Source organism: Rhodamnia argentea, chromosome 7, assembly GCF_020921035.1.
Source record: "Rhodamnia argentea isolate NSW1041297 chromosome 7, ASM2092103v1, whole genome shotgun sequence".
NCBI classification, from domain to species: Eukaryota; Viridiplantae; Streptophyta; class Magnoliopsida; order Myrtales; family Myrtaceae; genus Rhodamnia; species Rhodamnia argentea.
The window spans coordinates 7,032,913-7,056,351 of NC_063156.1; the positions used below are offsets into that span (position 1 = coordinate 7,032,913).

The window sequence follows — 23,439 nt, forward strand, 5'->3', positions numbered from 1 at the left end:
CAAGGACTTCACATGGTAGTCACCCCCCCACCCACGTCAGACTTCCTGACTGAGTTCACAACAAAAAGGCACTAGAGGTTATCGCGCGGGCGTCACTCGTTCTGGTCAATCGCATGGGTGGGGATTTCGGAGTAATGAAAGCGGATTCTGTGTACAAGTATGGTATACAGATTCGGTCCGTCGCACCAACTGAGTGCAAAGAGATTCATGTATCAAGATCACCTGCTTAGGTTTCGACTCATTCTCCCCGTAGTTGGCCTACCAAACATAGGCTTCATTCCTTATCATAAAATAGAAAAAGAGATCCATACTGGGTTGTGAATAAAATCTATGCCCTCTGACTCGTTTTTCAGACGTATTGTCATTGGTTTTCTCCATGATATCATTAACCGAATCTGTACATGCACATATTGTTCCATAGCAAGACACTATGTGACTATATATGCAAGGGAGATAAAAAGATTTTATCCAATTGGGAATCACTGGCAGAATATATCTTAAAGGGGCATTGTTGCATATCAGATTATCAAACAATAATACAAGAAATGCTATGTACACTGCAGTCGTTTATAAATTCGGTGGGAAATTTATCAAAAAAGGTCATAAACTTATTGTACTTTTGTCAATTTAGTCCTAAACCTTTTAATTTTACCAATTCAGTCATAAACCTTTTAAATTTGTGTCAATTTAGTCCTAAATCTTTTATATTTTTGCCAATTCAGTCCCTCCGGCAAACTTTGGCTGGCCGGTAATGACGTGGACGCTGGTCGAGCCCGACATGGCAATTTTAATATCTTTTAACATTTTCTAAATTCTATAATTATTATTTTTTTTCTTTTTTTTCCTTTTTACCGTTCATCTTCTTCCTCATTGTTTCTTCAAAGGTCCTCACCGGCATCTTTCTCCGGAGGGGTTCTCACCGGCCTCTAGCACCGCCGGGCGAGGCTCGAGGGCCGCCGGATCTGGGCAATTCGGTCCGGAGATAAGGGTCTTGATGGTGTCATTTGACACTCGGATGCAGCAAGGAGAAGACATGGAGGACTCGGATTAAGGAATCAATGACTTCGAAGTTCAATAAAGATGAGGAACCAAGAATGCCCAAAACCTATCTCTCTTCTTCAATGAATCTTAATGACCCAAGCATACAAATTCAACTAAAAGAGTCTCGCCCAGATTTGACCCCGAGCCTCACCCCGCCATGGGTGGCTAAGCCGCACCCAATAGCGGCGGCGTTGGCCTTGTTTGGTTGCGCCGGGCGCCGGCGGGAACCCCTTTGGAGAAAGATGCCGGTGGGGATTTGTGAAGAAACAAGAAGGAAGAAGATGAACAATAAAAAGAGAAAAAAAAAAAGAAAGAAAAGGAAAAAAATAATTAAAGAATTTAGAAATATTTTAAAAATTATTAAAATTGCCATGTCAGCATATGTTGGCATCCATGTCGGCGCCGGCCGGCCAAAGTTTGTCGAATGGATTGAATTGGCAAATATACAAAAGATTTAGGATTGAATTGGCACAAAACAAAGGTTTAGGACTGAATTGTCACAAATTTAAAAGGTTTAGGATTGAATTGGCAAAAGTGCAATAGATTTAGGACTTTTTACACAATTTTCCCTAAAATCGGTATACGGAGTGATTTTAAACTGTCCTTGGAGGATGACACAACTATCCAAACATTAACTGCTGGCTTGGAGCACTACTATATCACTTAGCATACCTACTTTACAGACCAATTTTGCTATTCTCACCATAGCTAGCGATGCTCCCAAAGTTGACTAAAACCCCTTCTTTTTTGTTTTTTTTTTTTTTGGCTTTCTCCATGCCAGCGCTATGGAAGGTGGAAAGAAACATGGGCAAGGCCCAATGGCCTCACTCATCAACACCATTAAGGGTCACTTCCTTTCAAAGATCTCTTTAATGATCTCCCACTCTTTTCCCCATACACCAATCAATAGGCAGCTAAAATTGGAATCTGAAATGTCAAAAGAAAAGAGGGAAAAAAATAAAAATAAAGGGGAGGCACACCTCTTTCCTCTAATGCTCATGCCCTAACTCACCCCTAAAAAAAAGAGATTTTTTTCCCCAAAAAAAAAAAAACTCAAATGGAGGAAAAATTAGAAGAGACTAGTATGGTGTGTAAAGACAATGCAAAGCTGTTTTGTTTTGATTATAGTTGAAGGGTCCATTTTCTCTGCCCATAAATATCCATCTGCTGTGACCTTCCTGCTTCCTTTTTCTGTAACCCCCTCTCTCTCTCTCTCTCTCTCTCTCTCTCTCTCTGGCTCAAGAACACAGCAAAGAAGAGAGACCCTAGTTAAGCTCTTAGTCTCTTTGAGTCTTGTTCTTTCGTATTCTTCTCCTAAGCATCTTCATCCCCAAGGTTGGTCTTACGATTTTCTCTCAACTTCATTTTCTTTCTTCTTCTTCTTCTTCTTCTTCTTCTTCTTCTTCTTCTTCTTCTTCTCTCTCTCTCTCTCTCTCTCTCTCTCTCTCTCTCTCTCTCTCTCTCTCTCTCTGTGTTTGGCTCAAGAACGCACCAAAGAGGAGAGACCCAAGTAAAGTTGTTAGTTTCTTGAATTTTATCTGTTCATATTATGTGTGTAAGCATCTTCAACACCGAGGTTGGTGTCACGGTTTTCGCTCAACTTCGTCTTCCCCTCTTCTTGTTCTTGAATGCTTCCTAGATTCGATCAAATACACTGCTACTTTCCCCCTTGCTAAAATAAACGGATCTAAGTGATTTGGCCCCTTTCTTTTTTTCAGGTTTTTCGCCGGCTGTATGGAGTTCCCGAGTGAATTTTCAGAGGGCTCTTCACAGAAGAGAATCGGGGGGAGAGGGAAGATAGAGATCAAGCGGATTGAGAACGCGACGAACAGGCAGGTCACCTTCTGTAAACGCCGGAACGGTTTGTTGAAGAAAGCTTATGAGCTATCAGTGCTGTGTGACGCTGAAGTTGCACTCATCGTCTTCTCGAGCCGCGGCCGGCTCTACGAATATGCTAACAACAGGTCTCGTTGCACTCCATGAATAAACCCTCTTCAAAAGTGTTCTTCTTATGGTGTGTTCGGTGCTCTTCTTCTCATTTGGATTTTCACCTTTTAGGCTGAGATTTATGAATACACAATCATTTTCAGATGAAACTAATGATTAGGAACTCACTAATTTCATGATCATGACCCATCTTTGGTCTAAGTCTCTCGAATGACTGTCCTCCCATGGGGTGTGAAGTTTCTCTTGTTTCTCTTCCTAACAGTGTCTCTTACCAGATCAAGGTTTACGCCTATGAAGAGATCTCCTCAGAAGAGAGAGAGAGAGAGAGAGAGAGTATTAGCACTAAGAACAGCAAATATACTGGTTGTCAAGATATCTCAAGTCTTTTGAATGAGTCTCTTCGCTTTCTCTCTCTCTCTCTCTCCCTCTCAAAAAGCTGTGACACTTTCAAGGGCCATTTCCCATTTTCTTGACGTTTCCTAGGACGAAATGTCATCTCCAAGAAAAGAAAGAACTCAGGAACAAGTACCTTAAACCCATCAAAATTAGGGTTCAGACTATCCCAAATGGCACACATCAGAAGATTTACTCCAAGATCTTTACTTCAATCAACCAGTCTAAAAGCTGAAATGGTTCATCCAATTTGGTGTCACTGATTTTTTTGTTCTCTCTCTTCTCTCTCTCTCTCTCTCTCCATAGTTAGGATTGAAGTGAAGAGAAAGGAAAGTTTCGAGATTAGTTAGGGTTTTGCATTTTGTTTTTGCGTGGGTGAGCTGTGCGTATCATGTCTAATAAGCAGCAGCAACACGTACGAATCTTTGGTCACGTCAGACACGATTTTTCAGTTGTTCACTTGGGACAAGGTAAGAGAGTGTGTGTGTCATGATTTCATTGCTTGGCTTCTATGTTTCTTTTCTTTTCTTTTTTTTCTTTTCTTCCTTCTAAATTTTCATTTTCTCTCTCTCTCTCTCTCTTTTATTGCTGCATCTCAAAGGGTTAGGAAATAATTGCTCTCTATGAAATTTCTTTCTTCTACTTTGGGATCTCTTCGGCACTTATTTTAAGCGCCACTGACCGATTTCTTTCATTTCTTCCACTGACCGATTTAACCAGAAAGAGACCTTAGTTGTGGCCATTTAATGAACAAAGGAAAAGAAGAAGAACAAAAAATCTAGAGGAAAAAACCCCACCTCAGATATCTCCACAAATTGCAAGAAACTGAGAGAGCTTTCATCTTTCAGGAAATCCCTGAAGGCAAACTCAACCCTGTTTAGATCTTCAGAATCTTATGCACACATAGAGAGAGAGAGAGAGAGAGAGAGAGCATCTCAGAAGAAAGTTTTTCTGGGTGTAACCTGCAAAAGGGATAAAAGAAAACAGAAACAGAAGAACTTTTTTTTTTCTGGTGTTTAATCTGTGATTTCATCTTCATGCGCATTCGGCCACTTAAGTTTGTTAAAGTTCAAAACTTTAACCATGGACGCATTTGTTTAGCAGCACATACTTACTTGTTCAAAGCAGACTAAGAACACTGTCAAAGTGATGGGGGAAGAGAGAGAGAGAGAGGGGAGAGAGAGTGGGAGATAAAGTTGAAATTGACAGGGTGAGAGAGAGCAGAGAAGAGAAGCAAAGAGGGTTGTGTACGAACCAACGAGAGAGAGAGAGAGACTCTGCAAACTTTCCAGTTCTTCTCACTGCGTTACAAATTGCGTTTTTTCCTCACACCGACTATAGCTAGCATAGCATGGCATAGACAGACAGTGGAAGACAATTATTTCTCTACCCTTTTTCTTTTTTTAAATAAAAAAAATCATTCATGGTATAAATAAAAAAAAGGTTCTTTACCAAGGATAGGATAGGCCTTTGAAAAACGAGGTTAGGTTTTGGGATTCTTCTGCTGAGAGGAAAGAAGGGTGTTCCCTAGGGTTATTAACCTCTGGATAATCTGGGGTTCTTACACGTGGCATTTGCGTGATTATACTAAAAGAATGTTGGACCAATCATATGAAGGTATCTCCTGCCAGCTTGGCAGGGGATGGCCAATCATTCCTCAGTAGCTCGACGAAATTAAGGTCGCAAATTTCAATGTTGTTTGATTAGCACGTGACCGTACCATGGAAACAGACAAAAAGGAGTTTGCCGCCAGATTTGTATTTTTGTTTATCATTAACTATGTACAGTGACATAAAAGTTTTCTATTGCATAATCCTAGTTAATGAGATAACAAAGATGAAATGATTTGTATTGTTTTGCAATTTAATAGCTGTATGATAAATAGATAAAATTTAGGAGTCTTTGAGCTTGTAAATATCCCGTCAATGTTATTGGAAATTCTTATATGGATATAAATCAATGTTTTGTTACCAATCATGTAATGCTCAATGATCGTTTCTTAAAAGATAAATAACAAAAATGTTTTGTTACCAATCATGTATATGACTTTTGGATTATTTTAATTAAATTTCTTGAGTTCTTTCTAAATTCCCTTTGTACTAATTAGAGATGTACAGACCACCCATTTATCTATGAAGATCTCTTGAATTTATGATAATGTAGAAGCTGAGGTGGATGTTCAATTTGAATTAGTGCGTACATATTTCTTTGCGCAAAAAGGTGAGAGGGTTGAAATAATATGTCAAAAAAGGAAGAAGTGTCTAGAAGTTTTCCTTCATACCTAGTACATTTAACGTGCATTGTGAGACTCAAAGTAGTGACTCAATGACTTCGAGGAAGTGATTTAAGTGGCTATGGCATTCCGATGTTTGCTCCTTTTCTCAAAATGTTACTTGTTCACTAAGATCACGCAGTTCAAATAGTATTTTAAGAGATATCAAGTAAATGATTTTCGTCCACCTAGTTTGGTTCTTCACAACTCTTCGTCATGATAAATCTAACTATAGCCGGCTAGGTTTTCATATGCACGCGTTGTTTCTTTAGAGTGAAACTATGGAACATGTAAAGTACAAAGTTCTCGATATCCTACGTAGTCTTCTAGATTGAGATTATCTACAGTGAGGTGCATTTTTGCTCTAACGACTTACCAACGAATTAATTCGGGTAATTACCATATATATGTGTCATTCATGTAAAGTTTGTAGGTAGAGTAAGATCTACGGAAAAAAGGAGGAGCCTTAAGAACAAAAGCCATTCACAAAATCGATGTGCAAAAGAAAAGCTTAGTAGACTATACAAGAGTGAGTCTTTTATTTTTGCAGATACAAACTTGCTCAAGGCTACATAAACTTGTGTTCTCTACTGTTTATACATGTTATTGTCATTAGTTCTTCCGAAATAGACATATAGAACTACTAACCGCTTAACTAGATTCTTGGAACCACTTATTTTTTTGGCTAAATCGGGATGGGATTCTAGAAGGAATTGTATATCTATGAAACCAAATTCTGCGGTATCCCATTCTATCATTTAGTAGTTACACACAAAAGTGGTGGTAGTGGTAATTGATAGTTAGCAAGAGGTGATGGAGTTGGTGGTGGGGATGGTTATGGCGGCGATGGTCATCCATGATGGCGATCTTGGTTGGTGCAATCGGTGGTTAGCTAGAGGTCTCTAACTATGTGGATCAAGGCATGTTTTCGGAGGAACTCATCCTAACTTAGGACTTACGATCTTAGGTATCGTAATCCTCAACTAATCAAAGTTCAAGATTATCCAAAATGTATCACTATAGTTTCTTAAAGCTAGCTAATCCTTTTACCAGTAGGAAAGCTTCAATTGACCATCACCCATCTTCAATAGGCTCGCATGTATGGTAGAAAATTGAGAGGATTCCCGATGAAATTCAAGACCTCATTAAGACTATTTGATGGTGTTTAAGCTGTTTTCTTTTGATACCTGTAATTGTATATCTCTTGATAAGGGTTGTGTCTTTCTTAATCCACATATTATGAATCCTAGGAGATAAGTTAATTGACCCTTTGATCATTGGGAAAATTACTAGCCTAATTCTTTGGCCAGCTGATGTCTTGACCATAGTTGAAGTTACTATGATTTTTTAATTTATGTAATAACTATAATTCCTTCTCTTTCACCTTTAATTCTTCTTTTTTTTGTTATTTTTGCGGTGTCAGAGCAACAATTGAGAGGTACAAGAAAGCAAACGGTGATTCCTCACACCCACATACCGTTCATGAAGTGAACACTCGGGTAGAACTCATTATCTCCTCTTTATAGCTAATTGCGAATATAGTGCTCTTACGAGCCTAAACAATGCCATTCAACTGCCAAAAACGAATAATCTCTCTTGCTTTTCATTCGGAATGATGACAAACCATGAGGGGTGACAAGGTTCAAATCTTTTGAAGAAGTTTTGCAAAGTCATTTACCAAACTTAGATGTGCATGGTGAAAGGTCGTATAGTCTCTCGAGGATTGATTTGGATTCACATGTCATGAGCTTGAAAACGTAAGGATTTGCCTAGTTAGATACAGTAACTTGTATGTCAAATTGCAATTTCCTTGTAATTTGGAATACCCTTCTTGGAGTTATTATACACGTGATGGTGTGGTATCATGCTCCATTTGAACATCAAGAAAACTTTAGCAGCACATCGTTGTGACATTTGAGTCGAATGAATGGACGTAGTAAATACTCCTACAGTACACTTCATCCTCTCACGTGCTATATAACAACACATATAGGCCGTTTGTTATGCGTGAAGGGAGAAAAATCTCACAAGACCATTTTATTGAGAGATCAAGCAATGTTTAGGAGGTGCGCAATATGCGGTTTGGCGGTTGGGAGTACATTACATAAGGTTGTCGTCATCCGACTTTGGTTCCACCTTCGGTCGGGTTATTCTGCTGTGTTTTTGCTGTGTTTCGGTCAAGAACTAAACAGGAAACCGACATGAGATCTCACGTGATATCCTCCGTTAATTTGCCACAGTGAAGCATGTCGGCCATTGAATTAGGGAACCATTAGTATTAAGAGCTTACTAAATGCCTAATGGTTTGTAAACCGAATGCCGGATGACTACTCGGGTTAAGTGGATAACATCCAAAGTCACATCATTTACACACTTGTTTTTTGGTTGGAAACCTAAAGGAGTGGTTTGACCTAAAGTTAAAATCGGACATGAGTTATTTGATTGAAAATATAATAAGTATGATGACCTTCATAATTGGTCATGACTCTTATCTTGATAAGACCCTATACCCTTACTTTCTACTACCAATGACGCTTACAGCTCACTAATTCTCCTCTTAGAAGCATAAGTAGTATGCTCACTCTATAACCTAGACAATTTTATGGTGTTATTGACCTAGTTCACATATTTCAATCTAATAAGAACATGGCAGAATTAAGGTAGCTAGCTAGATCATTATCTTCCTTTACACCTTTATGTAAGAGTAAGATCACTATGGCAACCTAATTAGAACACTTTTGGCGTTTTCCATCGAAATTAGTCCTTTTGCACCTTTATGTAAGATCACTATGGTAACCTAATTAGAACAATTTTGTCTAGAGCATTGAGCCCTCAATATCCCAAAAATCATATGATTATACCTGTGTCCTGAGTTAGCGAAATTTGACTTTGGTTTATTTAAAGTTACAAAGACATGGCACATAATGATGTTAAATGCTTGCGTCTATCAATGGCAATTCATCAATATACCTTTGTATGCATGTGATATCGCCTAGTTTTATGACTATATGATACGTCGTGGCATATAATGGGATGCTAAAATGAGTTAATTCTTGTTATTTTATGAGTAATAAACCCTATTGATGTGCCATGTTTCTTAGATGCTCACTGTTATTATGATGATTTCAGTTTTACCAACAAGAAGCTTCTAAGCTTCGGAAACAGATAAGGGATATCCAGGTATCAAATAGGTGAGGGTACGAACTAGATTGAAAAGGAAGCGATGCTTGATTTTATTACTTTAAGGATTGATATTCACACCGACACTATATGTGTAAAGGCATATTCTAGGTGAGGGTATAAGTGATTTGAACTTCAAGGATCTCAAGAATCTCGAGAGCAAATTAGAGAAATCAATGAGTAGAGTTAGATCGAAGAAGGTAAATTGTCATTATCTCTCCGTTAGCTGTGATCTCTATCAGAGCTTGCACTTAAATTCTTTTCCATGCGTTGATTGATAGACTTTGCAAATGCTAACTATTGCAGAATGAGATGCTTTTCGCCGAGATCGAGTATATGCAGAAGAGGGTGAGTAACTATCTTTTGAAATTTCTACAACTTGATTCTATTACATTCCCAACATGGTGATGACCAAATCACTAAGTGTTCTTATTGGTTCCTATGGGACCAACATGAATATGAATTTTGGCTTTAGCTGTGAATATTCTTTGTTGCATGCTTAATTACCTCAACCGTTTGCTTATCTTCTCATTCCAAGCTACTTAAGGGCCTTGTGCAGGAAATTGAGCTGCAAAATGATAACATGTATCCGAGAGCAAAGGTATCTCTCTCTCTCTCTCCGCCCATGCATTCACATGCGTACGTAATTTATCTCATAGATATGGTGTAACCAAACTAATCATATGTCTTGAGAATTTATAATTCAAAATTTGGTTGGTTATAACAGGCAAAGCTATGTCACGATGAAGAGATTTGATTAGTTGAGCTATGTCACAATTATGCAAAGGCCGGGATAACTTGAGCTGCGGATAATCATGATAAAACTAAGCAATTAGGAGAACTTGGACATGGACAAATGACTGTTAGTGAGATTAAATAGAACAAATTTTGTGCTTGTGATATTATATAGATAGCTGAGAATGAGAGAGCACAACAGCAGCAGCAAGGCGGTGACCATCACTTCAACATGCCGGGATCGTCCTCGGTGTACGAGCCGCTACCATCTCGGCCTGCATACAATCGCAACTTCCTGCCGGTCAACGTCCCGGATCCAAATCACCAACCTTACTCCCGATCGGACCACACTGCCCTCCAACTCGTCTAATTAAAGCTCGGGTACACTCCCATTTCTTTTCCCATTCAACCACAGTACAAGTAACAAAAATTCCTACTTCTATATGTGTCTCTGGATATGCCAATCAAGCACATTTATATATGATTAATCAGCTACATAATTAGAAAATTAACTTTTTAGTTAGGGAAATCGATTTTGCTCCCGAAAGGATAAATAACCGGGCAAGGGACTCATCATGTGTATCAAATACATGTCTTAATCCGCTTCCTCACGAGCAAAACACGCTGTATATAAACGTAACCACGTCAAAGAAATCACGGGATCATAGTTGCTCAACAGCAAATGATTAAAAAGAGTTGTCAATGAATAATTTCAACAAAGAACAAAATAGATTCAGTATCTATCACCAATGCCATATGAGATCTTAGCTTCAACATGTAAAAGGGGACAAAGGTGCTGAAAACTAAAGGTTTAGGTTATGGAGGTGAAGATGCCATGAAGTGTTGCGACCATTATGTTAACTACGCTCATTATTTATTTATTCTAATCAGAGCCATATCACTAATCATGTTTTTTATTTCTTGAATTATCATGTAATTAGTTTATTTTTTTCAACTTTTTGGGTGCGGTTTATTTGTAGCACTAGCAACCGGACGTATTGGCACTTCAGATTATGGCTTTTAATATGCTAGAGTTAGTTGAAAGAGGAATTGATGAACTAGGGAGAGACCCATATTACGATTTTCGCCTAAACCAAGGAAGAACTCTCCGAAATTTCTCTTCATCACTCTTCAAACTCTTCTGATGAATCTTGTGTTGTACAAGCGTTATTGCAATGTTTATATAGTACTTAAGATCTCTCTCTCTCTCTCTTTCACACACACACATATATGCTTGGACTAACGGAATATGATTTTCTCTCGAAACTATCCTCAAGAAAACATAGCAGGATGTCGTATTTTCGCATGACTTGCACCCGTTCCCCCACGGATAAATGGCAAGATAGAAGTTTAAGACGGCATGGGTTAAGCAAAATGACTATTTATAATGTTTGATATGAGAATATGATCATTAATGACCGTCAAAACGATGGTGTGTCACTGTTACTGATGAAGGCGAACCGATGATCTTGGCAATGTTTATTATCCTGTATTAGTTGTGTCTAGAATGACCGATGAGTGGTGGTGTCGCAGTGGTTGTTTCCCTCCCGACTCCGATCTGTTTTGGCCGACGGATGCTTGATGTCTCCCCTTTACTATGCAAAACCAAAAGAATGAATTTGCTGCGAAGGAAACCGATGGACGTAACAACGAATGAGTCATTACGCTTCTTCATGAGTTTATAGACAAATAATGATCGAAATTCTCAAAAAAGAAAAACAACATTCCTCTAGCAAGTAGATACCTTCAAGAAGCAGTAGCTAACCGGGAAGCTGTCACCTGACTAGGCAAAACAACAAGCCTAAGATTCCATCAAGTGTAATAAAAACTACAAAATCATACAATTAAGGTCATGCACTCGACAAAATACTGGATAATCTAAATCCTAGTCCCTGTTGGGGTGCCGGCATAATGTGTGCTTGCGTTAGGTTCATCCAAAAGGAATATTCCATCAAAAATGATAGGAGGAAGCCATGGCAATTGGCAAGCGCAAGCTAGGGGAATACTCAATATCTCATTGTCATATGATCATCTTATTCCGAGGGAATGATTGGTATTGCTGTAATGTTTTTCTTGCATTATGATGTGCACCGCACGGGATGGTCATATGCGCATCGCCTTGATAAGGACATTACTAGCACGTATATCAACTCGAAGGGAGGTTGGAGATGGAGCAAAGCCTGCCTAAGAATAAGACTTTTAAGAACTGTTCATGCTAAGGTGCAGCTATGGCACCGGAATTTCAATTTTCAGTCGGGAGTGACTTCACAACTAATGAACAGCTACATGACATAACTCTTAACATGGATGACCGATCAAGCTAAGAAGGGACATCAAACCGGCCCAACTTTGGGGTAAAGATCCCGAGAGAATAGCGGGAACCGATGCAGAACCGGGTTCACGAAGGCTTTCTAAGGCCTAGTTTGCGCCCCTCAAACCGCATAAGTTCTCTTCGGAGCTGGCTTTTGAGCAGATGGATCGCCTTTTGAACCATGGCAATTCTAGGAGGAGGAAGCGGTGCTACAGAAACATCTCCTCCCACCCAATCTGGATTGCCAACATGCCACTCCATTATCATCCTCAAGACCTCCTCCTCCTTAGCGGTCCGTTCGAAGTTCGAACCGTCACCAGCGTTCTTCAACCTTCGATCCTTCATTCGGCAACTTTGGTCGTTGAAAGGCCCGCTCTCCACCCACTTTTATCCGCATGTTTGGAATCCACCTCAAACTTCGTCACAATTGATTACCCTTCTCTCCTCCTTTGCCCCTATGGGGCGAACACCGACCCTCCTCTCCCTTGTGGAGAATAGCTTCGAACTCCTCCATGGCATCCTCACGGTAGTAGAGATAATTGCGTGCGCGTTCGATCGGAAGGGCGTGCCGTTTTGTGACCGGGAACATGAACCTTGCAATCAACTTCTTTAGGAATCGTTGGGGCACATAGGCGTTCATCCCCCGGGCGGTTTTGACGGGTATCCCGTCAGATTGCCCATAGACATTCCTTTCCTAACGTTCCTCAATGTCTAGACAGTGTTCATCTCTCTTTCAAAAGCTAACTTGCTACTTATAACCCCCATTTCAAAGTGGTTCTCACCAGTTATAAGGTGATGAAAATTATCTCCTTGCTAAATATTTAGAACACTACATTTTCCTCCCGTCCTATGCTCATACACGTTAGAAATGTATGCCGGAATGAAAGAGTTTGAGCTGGCAATTGTTTCACCCTGTAAGAAAACAAGAAATGAATGGCGATGATTGTCGACATGAGAAATTGATCATTAGGGATGCGGTGGCAGCGGCTTGGTACTTTTAATGGTGAAGGTGTCGGTTTAGGATTTTGAACAAGAAAGAAAGTGGAAGAATGTGAGTATGAAAGTGGGACCCTCGTTGGAACCAACAACAACCGAAGGATACGGACGGTCCATGAATTTTGATCCATTGTCTAATGTTATCAATGAATTTTTTAATTTATTAAATGTGGTCTTTGAACTTTAGCCCAATATGCATTATCGTCTTAAACATGTAATTTGTTCAATATGGTCCATAAACTTTTTTTATACATATTCAATTTAGACTTTAAACTATATCAAAATGTTTAATGTTTTAATTCTATTAATTCAAATTATAGCCTAGGGACTAGATTAAATATTTGCAAAAGTTCGGAGACCATATCGAACAAATTAAAAGTTCGGGGACGATGTTACAAATCGGGTTAAATTTTGTGGACTACATTGAACTAGTCGCGGCGGTTGGTGGAGCGGTTCGGTTCCACGAGGTGGAACCGGAACCGCCGTGAAAATGGCGGTTCGGCAACGGAACGGCGGTTAGCGGTTCGGTTTTCTATTCATTTTAATAATAATTTTTAAAATAATAAATAATAAAATAAATATAATAATTATAATTATAAATATTAAATTGTACATTGTAATAAAATATGGGGAAAAAAAAGAAGGAATGGGCTTGAACTTAATGAATTATTTAGCGGCCTACATATTTTGGGGATGAGAATAAAGCCTGTAGTTCTTTTACCTTGGAACCCCACTTACCTATGTCATTGCTCCGTTGTGGTACCGTGGCGGTGGTATTACATTGTAAAATTGTGTTCCGTTATCTGGTGTCTATGCGTCATCGCGACAGCTGGCTTCGGAATCCGGCTTAATCTTACGGAGTCAAATTAATCCTCGACTAATTGTTACGACCGTTGAAGAATGGGTTGTATATTTGCGCGAAGGCGAACTGGACTTTTGGTATTTTTGGATAATCTTCGCTCGAACTAATTGGTGGTTAATATTTTTCTAATTAATATTGTGTTTTTTTTTTGCCTCTCTTAAGCTATTATACCCTCTTTAGTGAACTACCCCGCGTGGGTTGTAAGATCTGAATCACTTAACCATATCTACTAAAATTCTCCATATAATGCTACTATAGATTCTTTAAATGTCCTAATATATTTGAAATATCTATTGAATCATCCAAATGTAAACATCATGATAATACACATTCAATAATCTTGTAAACTATCTAATTTATCGTGGATAAAAACAATACCAACTAAATAGACAGAGGAATTTGCAATAATAATGCACATTTTTTTGATTACTAAATAGTTTGACCTATTGTTCTTTTTATTCACTAAAACACTTAATATTAAACTCTTTAAAAATAAATGCGTTGTAAGATAATAATACGGATAAGTCTTAGTAGCATCATTAAAAATTTTCAAAATATCTAAAATTTTTTGAACGTCCCATGTTGAGGAGTAAGTAATTTGGGAATATTTTGTGAAATAAACTACATATAAATCTTTATATTAAGTTTGAATCGATAAGTGATATTTTGAATCTCTTGTTTTTGTTTAAAATTTTCCCATGATTTCATATATTGGGGCGACATAAAATTTAATTGACTTTTTTTCAGGTTAATTTTGTACATAAATTTAAACATGACAAGACATCTAATGTGAAAAATTGGGTTTGATATTTATTGGGTAGCGGTTTTGGGGGCATTATAAACCAATTGAAAATACTTATTTATTAAATTATTTTTTAAAACTTGCCTATTATTTATAAATATTGGCAATGGCTTTTAAACTGTGATGTTTTTTGAATATTTGTATTATCATGCGTCTATAAGATGATTTGTAGGATCTCATATGTCTATATGCGTTGATTCAAAATTTTCCTAAGTTTTTTTTTATAAAGATGAAAACTGCGTTTAGAGTATTTTTGGATAGTTGGCTTGAAGCATTATAAATATTTATATTAAAATTTTATTAACGGGCTGTGGGTTTTATGTTTGTTTATAAAGTGCTTTGAACGAATAAGGATGGGCTTGAGTGGCGGGAATTTGTTGTTGGTATTGTATCCGCTGTTGGTGTTTTGCAATGCCGATGTTGGTTCTTTGTGAATTTATGTTTACATATTTAATTTACATTTTTCCTTCTTCCTTGTAGTGTGCAGTCGTGTATTATGCCTTCCGGTTTTGCCGTTGCGTTTCTTGACCGGGGGAGGAGAAGCTTCTTGTGTTGGGTGTGCTCGGCGTTCGAATCGGGACATAGTTGATATTATCGTCGTATCTTCACTTGTACTCCGGATCTTCTGAAGGGATCTCATCGTTTGCTCTTTTCCTTTTGAGAGATTTCGAAAATTGTCGTTGGAGGGTGCTTGGAGGATTTGAATAGATTTTAGATTTGTGCAAATGAAGGGCTATCTTTGCAGATCTTTTTTAAAAAACCTCTTTGGGGTTAGTTTGTTGGCAATCTACATTGAACAAACTAAAATTTGAGGGATGACAAGGCGATAGTTCATGGACCATTTGATTATTCCACACTGAACAAATTTGAAGTTTATAGATAACATTATATATTTGGCTAAAGTTTAGAGACCATATTAAACAAGTTAAAAATTTAGGATAACAGGGTTAAAGTTTAGAAATCATTTGAGTAATTACCCCGAGCATTTATCATTGTTACTTGGGTTTTACAAGGCAAGATGGCTTAGGCTTTCTTCTGGTTGGTTTATTCTCTGCACGTGATCAAGCATCTACCAAGACTATTTGTGGGCCGTCTTTGACAGACGTTCCTCAGCAACAATATCTCTGAACATTGCATGCTGGCCGTTCTAGTATTGACCAATACTTCTAACGACCACCAATTAAGCTTTAGAGCCACACACTCTAACTACTCACTACGCATCCAGATACTTATAGCCTTGTAGGGTCCCTTGGCTTTTCCAGAAATTGATCAGGACCCAACAATCTACGCGGCATTGTCTTTTCATTCGAATATGATTGCAATGATTGACAGAGGGCTATTGCACTTCTTCGTGAATTCTAGCCAAATCGAAATTCGCAAAAAGAAGACTTCATGAAATGGTAAACAATCAAATGGAATGAGTACTATAGAATATAGAATTAAGGTCATGCGCTTGACAAATAATGATGAAGATAATAAACAAGTACAGTCCTACAATCACCCTAGAGGAAATAATAGCAGGAACGGTTCAAGCTCCAGCTTGATGAATGCTTCCAGTCAAAAAGAATTTCCTGACAGCTACATTCTTTATGGCTTAATTGCCCCTCAAGCGACAGACGTTCTCTTATTGGGTTCAAAGACATACTTTATGAGAGAGTCCTTAATGGATAATAACTCGGGGAATTCGTTCTTCAGCTTCGACGCATCCATCTCGTTGTTGCTTCGTGGCGCAACAATCACCTTGGCCTGCTCTTCCAACGTGAAGTTGACCCACTTGAAATCAGGGTCGATGTAGGCCTTATACATCTCCAATATCTCATTGTGGCTAACCACCCCAGGATTCGTGAAGTTCCATATACCCTTCAAGTTCCTCTTTGCCATCTCAACTGAAATTGGCAAAAGTTCATCCAAGATGGTCATGCTATTTGGGATGTCGACCACCTTGTTGTATCGCGAAATCTTTGTGATGAAGTTACGGGGATTGCTCAAATCCGAAGATATTGGCATTCGCACTCTAAGAGTGCAAACATTGTCATATTCTTTCAGAAGCTCTTCAACCTGGCACAAAAATAAAGACGGTTAGATTAGTTGACATGCTTGGTCAATCGTATTAGATGAGTAATCAGAGTGAGTGTTTCTACATTTAAAAAAAAAAAAAAAGTTACCATGGCTTTGGTTTTAGAATAGAAGGAACCAATGAAATTTGGCTTGTCTTCCTCTTTATAACCTATGCCTGACCCCAATGGGTGTGTTTCATCATACTCAAATATACAGCCAGTAGCATAATTCATCATTAGGAGCCCATGCTCTCTGCAGACATCGGCCAAGGTTAGTGTGCCGGCAACATTCGTGCGGATTGTCTCGGGTTTGTGTGTCTCACACCAATCAACATTTGGTCTACCGGTCACTCCAGCAGCATTGAATACATGTGTGGGCTTTACAGTCTGAATATCTGCCAAGATCTGTGCACGGTTCTCCAATCGTCCCTTTCCATACTCAAATGGAATTCCTTGCTTCTCACATATCTTCCCCAGTAGGCCACCAATCCAACCAGTTCTGCCAAAAATCAAGAACTTCAAAGAAGGCTTTTGAGCAGAGGGACTGCTCTTCGGAGCTCGCACCACCATCCCATTCGGAGTAGGATTATCCACAACATATGAGGAAGAGTTGTTAACATCCGGCCCATCAAATTTTCTTTCGATCCCCGGGACCATGAGCATTCTAGGATGAGGAAGCAGGGCTCCGGAAACATCTCCCCACCAATCTGGATTGCTAACGTACCACTCCATTGTCTTTCTTAGGCCCTCCTCCCATGTAGTCCGTTCAAACCATCCCAAGGTTGTCAACCTTTGATCATCTAGGAAATATCTCTGGTCATTGAAGGGCCTGTTCTCCACAAACTTAATGTGCGTATCATGGTCCAACTTAAAAAGTTTGCAAATTTCCTTTGCCACATCAATTACTCTCCTCTCCTTCTTAGTCCCAATGTTGTAAACATGACCCACTTCACCCTTGTGGAGAATGACTTCAAATGCCTCTGCAACATCCTCGCAGTAGAGATAACTGCGTACATTCGATCCATCCCCATGAATTGGAAGGGGCTGTCCTTTCATGGCAAGTAAGATAAATTTTGGAATCAACTTTTCAGGAAATTGATTGGGACCATAGACGTTGTTCCCTCTGGTAGTTATGACAGGCAGCCCATATGATCGCCCATAAGCCATAACAAGCATCTCCGCACCAGCTTTTGTGGCAGAATATGGGTTTGTCGGGAGAAGTTGAGAAGCCTCATGATTACCGACCACAGCATCCTCGTCAGTCTCCCCATAAACTTCATCTGTGCTTACATGGATGAATCTCCTGATCTGGCCAGTGACTTTGCAGGCTTCTAAAAGGACATGGGTTCCATAAATATTATTTTTGGTGAACTCAAAGCTGTTACCAAAAGAGTTGTCCACATGGGTCTGGGCTGCAAAGTGCATAATGGTGTCTATGGACTCAGTAAGGAGGATGAAATTGACAAGATCAGCACTAGCAATGTCCCCCTTGATGAACTTGAATTTTGGAGATGATCGCGATGGAAGCAGGTTTTTCAGATTGGAACAATAATCAAGCTTGTCAAGGACCACAATCTTATAATCAGGGTAGTTCCGAATAAGACGGTTGCAGACATGGGATGCTATAAAGCCAGCAGCTCCAGTTATGAGAATGTTCTTTGGTGTGTATGGGGTAGCCATAGTGATAGACTCTGTAAATGCATCAAAAATATTATAGAGTGAGACTAAAAGTTGAGGTAATGAATCAAACAAAGTTTCCTAAGTCAAAGCAGAGAGCAGTGGACATGTCATTTTTACAACAAATTCAAAAGAAATGTCAAAACTTCACAAACATTTCAGAAAATTTAACTGGATCTTTTCACTCTTGATCTGATGGTGCCATAAAGTTCATGAACCCAAAATGGAAAAACAGCATTAACAAGCTTCTTCCACCGTGCAACTTCGTGAACTTCCTTCACGAACTGCCATGTGCAGTTTAAAGGATACTTTGGCCGCAACTTTATAGGAGATATATTTACCATGTCATCATTCAGGTATTTAACTTACGTAGGCACCAGATCTCTGGTCCATTAAGAGAGACTCAAAAGTAAAGGGGTATAAAAAAGAACTATTAGATTTGGGATATAGAGAAAAGGCTATCTAGATGGCCAGCAGTAAACTTGAAGCTCTCAAGAAATCCTTCGCCAGTGTACTCACTAACTCAGATATTATTGGTCACTTGGCTTCCATCTAAAGGAGAGATTTGAACGTAAGTTTGTGCATTAATTTTCCCACATGTGCAGTCCAGATCTCCCCTTAATTTAGTCAGAAATTCCGGCACTTTTAACCCCTTTCCACGAGACTCATCCAAAACGTTCCCACACATACACGCAAAAGAGAATGATCTTTCAAGGAGGCTTTTTCACCGTAAAAAGAAATCAAGACGATGCTTTCATGTGGCAATACAAAAATAAACAAGAGATGATCAGTGTTTAATACATTCTCCAGCAAGATGTGAAGGGTGATATTCCCTGAAGAAACAGAGAGAGCAGAGAAAACAACAGGAACGATCATATTTAGGAGAAATACAGAGTCATCTCTGTGCTATAAAATCACAAGGAAATCAGACAGAAAAATTCAAATGGCAATATAACGTGCAAATCTGCATAAAACGGCTATTAACAAAGTCTTCACAGTGACTGGTCCAACCAGCACCGTTTCTCCTTCAAGAACATCAGATCACATCACTAACCGGTAAAGCATTGCCAGATCTGAACCTAGAACGAACCAGATCTCAAACGCGATCCTCATTCTTCCGTTCGACATCCACAACAATTCAGCAGGACCACATCCATCAATGCCAAAAAAAAAAAAACAAACACGAAACACAAAACACAGCAAAAGAGATGAAGCGCATTGCGGCGAAAGCTCGTCAGATCATCGCACGATCCGAAGCACAAAGCGGCCACCGCATTCACAGATCACGCATCACACCCGCGAGATCTGGGGCTCAATCGATACGCGCTTCGTCGCGACGTTTGCAGCAATTGAACTCATCTATGAACGAAGGAGATTCGCATTGAAGGAGGAAGGAGATACATTGAAAACGAAGAACCCGAACTTACAGAAACCCGGCGAGGCAGCGAGAGCAATCCAGTCAGTAATGGCGGATCCGCGAATTATAGCTCGTCAATAATGGCGACAAAGAGAGAGAGAGAGAGAGAGAGAGAGAGGTGGGGAGAAAGAGGGAGGGAGATCTGCGACTGTGTGAGGAAATGGAAGGTTAGTTACACTGGCTATTTATAAATATGCGTCGCTATTACTACTTCCTTTAATTAGGCTTTGATTAATAATCCTGATTTTCCTTTGCCTCTCGTTCTTAATCACAGCGACTTAATTAAAAAAAAATTAATCAGCTGCGGACAGCACCTCGAGAAGGGAGTGCATGTGGGGCCCCCAAAGCCATAAGAGGTTCGGGGCCCATTCAAGGAGAACCTCCGCTGATAATATAATGCATGTAACACGACTGAATAAATTTAAAAATTGAGTGATTATATTGAATATTAGGTTAAAATTCAGAAATCACATCGAATAATTAAAAGTTTAAATATTATATTGCATATTTGATCAAAATTCAATGATCATTTATGTCACTATCCTTTTTATTTTCATTCATGCCTAATTAATTTTGTATAATGGGAAATTAAACCTACTCATTGTGTTAATTAATTCTAGATTGGCGATTTTAATTGTTTTTTAATGTGGGGATGTCGTGGGTTACACAAGCGTCACGTGGGAGAACTTCTGCTGATAATTGTTGTCATGTCTGTCCCTTTTGGTGCTGTGGTTTTTGACGTTGTCCCTTTGGTTAATGTCCTTTCATTAGTCTTCTTGTCCATTTTAAACTCACATTAATTAACCTTGTTTAGTACCCTCAGTAACTCTACCGATGCAGGAGTTGTTGGGTCCCAAGCCAGGAATTTTTGGGTACTGATGAGGAAATATTAGCGAGAGAGGAGAGAGAGAGAGAGAATGGGATTGACGAAGATTATTACCTGAAAATTAGGCATATTTGCTTTTGATTAAGTTTTTTTTTTTGGGTCAAATATTTCAATTAAGTTTAAGCAAGTATTTTCCCATTTTTCTACCAAATTTAAAAAAATCACGGAAAAAATTGTGTGCAAATCTACACGTCAATATTTATAATATTGTGAAAGTTTCGGGTGTTTGTGATTGAGGAAAAAAAATTCAAACCGCTTACTCACAAATTTATGGTCTTTGCCAATGATCACGTCATCTATCCATCCAATAAATTCATATAATAAGGAATGTTAATCACCTTTAATTTATTTAACCATTTTTTTAAAAAATGCATTTTACCTTGTAGTTGATTTAGCGGATAGACAACTTCATTTAATCTTTCGCAATATCTGAAATCCCTCGATTTTGCACATTAGACATTTGTAAAATGTAACTTTCTATTCTTTCAAAGTTTAATTTTTTTTTTTTGGTCAATAAAATTTAATGTTTGTCTAAAATAATTTCCTCTCGTCTTCGCCGTACCAATTGTGATGGATGGAATGTAGAATTAAAGAAGTAGATGCGTGGTCCATATTAAAGTAATGCAACCTACACAATGCGTGTGCTATGAATTTTCCTTCAAGTTCATGCACAATTTGTTTCCATTTACCTTTTACGATTTTTTTTCTTGAATGTGCCTTGCTTGGCATTGGATGCTGAAAGTCTACGGAGATCTCTCGTGCTCCGAATTGGAATTCCCTTAAGGGTCACATGGCATCACGCGGGCGACATGAGCAGAATCTCTTTACACCACTTGATGGCCTCCATCTGCCAGCCATAATTCTTCTGCATTATTTCTCTCCAACTAAAAACAGGTACCAAAAATTCAATGTCAGATTTAATTTTCTATGAGGATTTTTTTTTTCGGGTTTGTTTTTTTTTTTTTTTTCTATGAGACGGGAACCCCCATTTTGATGGAAGTATGGTCGGTTCGATTTGGCACCACGTTAAGAATCGGTTTTTCGTTCGGTTCCCTCCACTCGAATATGATAAGTGAAGACGATCTTGCATTTATGTGATCCGCTTGGATTTTACATTTTGGATTTTACTCGATCCGTGAAATTTTTTTAGGCATTCCGCATACTCGGGTTGTCGGGATTGGCAACGTGAAATGGAGTGCTGCCGAGGCTTTTTGACGAGATGGTGGCGTCTCAAGAAGGGATGTTTACACAAATGGTCCATTGAACATTGGCCTAATGTGTAACATGGTCCATAAATTTTTAATTTGTTCAATGTGGTCCATGAATTTTTGGTACATGTTTAATCTATTCCTCTTGATTATATGAACACGTTCAATGTTGTCTCCGAACTTGAATTCTTGGAAGGACTACGGTGAATGTTTTTATATAGTACATGGACTAGATTGAATATCTACTAAAAGTTCAAGGACTACATTAAACAAATTAAAAGTCTAGAAACGACATCACACATTAGGCCAAAATTCGGAGGCAATATTATATATGGGCTAAAGTTCAAGAATTATTTGTGCTATTTTCCTTTTCGAGAATCATCTTTTAGTATGTGTTGTACTATCGATCAAACTCGGATCATTGTAATTCGGAACAGGTTTGTCTTAACTATTTCCGGGTTGAAAATCGAGCCCAATTGAAAGCCCGGGTCCACGTGGTCTCTGGAGGCCCATTTAGTTTGGGCACAATTGCCCATTTTCATCCGTAGAAACAACCTTCACTCGCGGAAGTGGGGCGCGTGCATGCGATCGTGGTTTCCCTCAAGCTGAAAATCAAGCTCGGTGTCGCATGAACATTGGCCTAATATGTAATGTAGTCTCTAAACTTTTAATTTGTTGAATGTGGTCAATGAATTTTTGGTACATATTTAATCAAGTCCTCTTGATTATATGAATACGATAAATGTTGTCTCCGAACTTGAATTTATTGAAAGGACTACGGTGAATGTTTTTGTATAGTTCATGGACTAAATTGAATATCTACTAAAAGTTCAAGGATCACATTGAACAAATTGAAAAGTCTAAAAACGACGTTGCATATTAAGCCAAAGTTCGAAGACTATATTATATCAATATTAACATCACCTTTATCTCAAATTAGTTGGGGTTGGCGATTGATAAACCCAAAAATAAATAAAATAAAGGCAAGACCGATTAAGGGAAAAGAAATAAATAAATAAATATATATAGGGAAAAATGGACTAAAAAGGACGACCTGAAACATATGAATTATGTCCCTCCATAATGCTAATAGCTTTCCTCTACTCCGTCCTAAGACAAACCGTACACCAATCTATTTCCCACTTCATTAAATCTTGTTTTACTACTTTCCCCCAAGTAAGTTTCGGCCAACCTCTTCCTTTCTTCATGCCATGCTCTAGCTAATAAACTTCTGTTTTTACCGGAGTATCTAAGGATCTTCGAAGAATATGCTCAAGTCATCTCAATCTATGTTCTCTCATCTTTTCTATTACCGGTACTATTCCAACTTTTCGTTGAATATCTTTATTTCTTATCTTATGCATCCTTGTATAACCACACATCCATCTTAATATCCTCATTTCGGCTACTCCCAACTTTATGCTCATGTTGCCTCTATGATGACCAACATTCAACTCCGTATAGCATTGCCGGCCTTCTTGTTGTTCTATAAAATTTTCCTTTTAGTATAAGAGGGATTTTGTGATTATACAAAAATCCTAATGCACCGCACCATTTCATCCAACCTACTCTGATTCTAGGGCTTACATCCTTATCAATCTCTCCACCCTTTTGCAATATTGATCCTAGATATCTAAAAGCATCTTTCTTCGGTA

At 38.7% G+C, this 23,439-nt stretch overlaps 3 protein-coding genes across 5 annotated transcripts in view; 2 read left to right on the forward strand and 1 right to left on the reverse strand.

Moving 5' to 3' along the window:
- The window catches only part of LOC115746805, a 959,385-nt gene that overhangs the window by 814,477 nt on the left and 121,469 nt on the right, over nucleotides 1–23,439 (forward strand). The gene's annotated exons all lie outside the window — the stretch shown is intronic.
- On the forward strand, nucleotides 2,262–10,772 carry LOC115730858 (agamous-like MADS-box protein MADS1). 3 transcript variants are annotated; one of them, XM_048282134.1, is made up of 9 exons: nucleotides 2,262–2,377; nucleotides 2,762–3,005; nucleotides 7,071–7,152; nucleotides 8,783–8,844; nucleotides 8,934–9,033; nucleotides 9,140–9,181; nucleotides 9,393–9,434; nucleotides 9,744–9,946; nucleotides 10,535–10,772. In XM_048282134.1, exons 2-8 carry the CDS (start codon nucleotides 2,776–2,778, stop codon nucleotides 9,936–9,938), a joined length of 753 nt encoding a protein of 250 aa, XP_048138091.1. In that variant the 5' UTR covers nucleotides 2,262–2,377; nucleotides 2,762–2,775; the 3' UTR covers nucleotides 9,939–9,946; nucleotides 10,535–10,772. The 3 variants fall into 3 exon arrangements, with proteins under 3 accessions (XP_048138091.1, XP_048138089.1, XP_048138090.1); XM_048282132.1 differs by lacking the exon at nucleotides 2,262–2,377 and adding an exon at nucleotides 2,491–2,560 and having other exon boundaries at nucleotides 9,381–9,434; XM_048282133.1 differs by lacking the exon at nucleotides 2,262–2,377 and having other exon boundaries at nucleotides 2,760–3,005; nucleotides 9,381–9,434.
- LOC115746867 (trifunctional UDP-glucose 4,6-dehydratase/UDP-4-keto-6-deoxy-D-glucose 3,5-epimerase/UDP-4-keto-L-rhamnose-reductase RHM1-like) lies at nucleotides 15,938–18,276 on the reverse strand. Its single transcript, XM_030682806.2, has 2 exons — nucleotides 16,705–18,276; nucleotides 15,938–16,597 (listed from the first exon to the last, which is right to left on the reverse strand). Exons 1-2 carry the CDS (start codon nucleotides 18,274–18,276, stop codon nucleotides 16,145–16,147), a joined length of 2,025 nt encoding a protein of 674 aa, XP_030538666.1. The 3' UTR covers nucleotides 15,938–16,144.

Excerpts from the sequence above, each read along its gene's own strand:
- LOC115730858 (XM_048282132.1), top strand. The coding sequence starts at position 2,776 with ATGGAGTTCCCGAGTGAATTTTCAGAGGGCTCTTCACAGAAGAGAATC. Across the intron at positions 8,845-8,933 it reads GATATCCAGGTATCAAATAG|GCATATTCTAGGTGAGGGTA; the intron begins GTGAGGGTACGA and ends ATATGTGTAAAG. Across the intron at positions 9,182-9,380 it reads TCGAGTATATGCAGAAGAGG|GGCCTTGTGCAGGAAATTGA; the intron begins GTGAGTAACTAT and ends AAGCTACTTAAG.
- LOC115746867 (XM_030682806.2), bottom strand. The coding sequence starts at position 18,276 with ATGGCTACCCCATACACACCAAAGAACATTCTCATAACTGGAGCTGCT. Across the intron at positions 16,598-16,704 it reads ATTCTAAAACCAAAGCCATG|GTTGAAGAGCTTCTGAAAGA; the intron begins GTAACTTTTTTT and ends TTTTTGTGCCAG.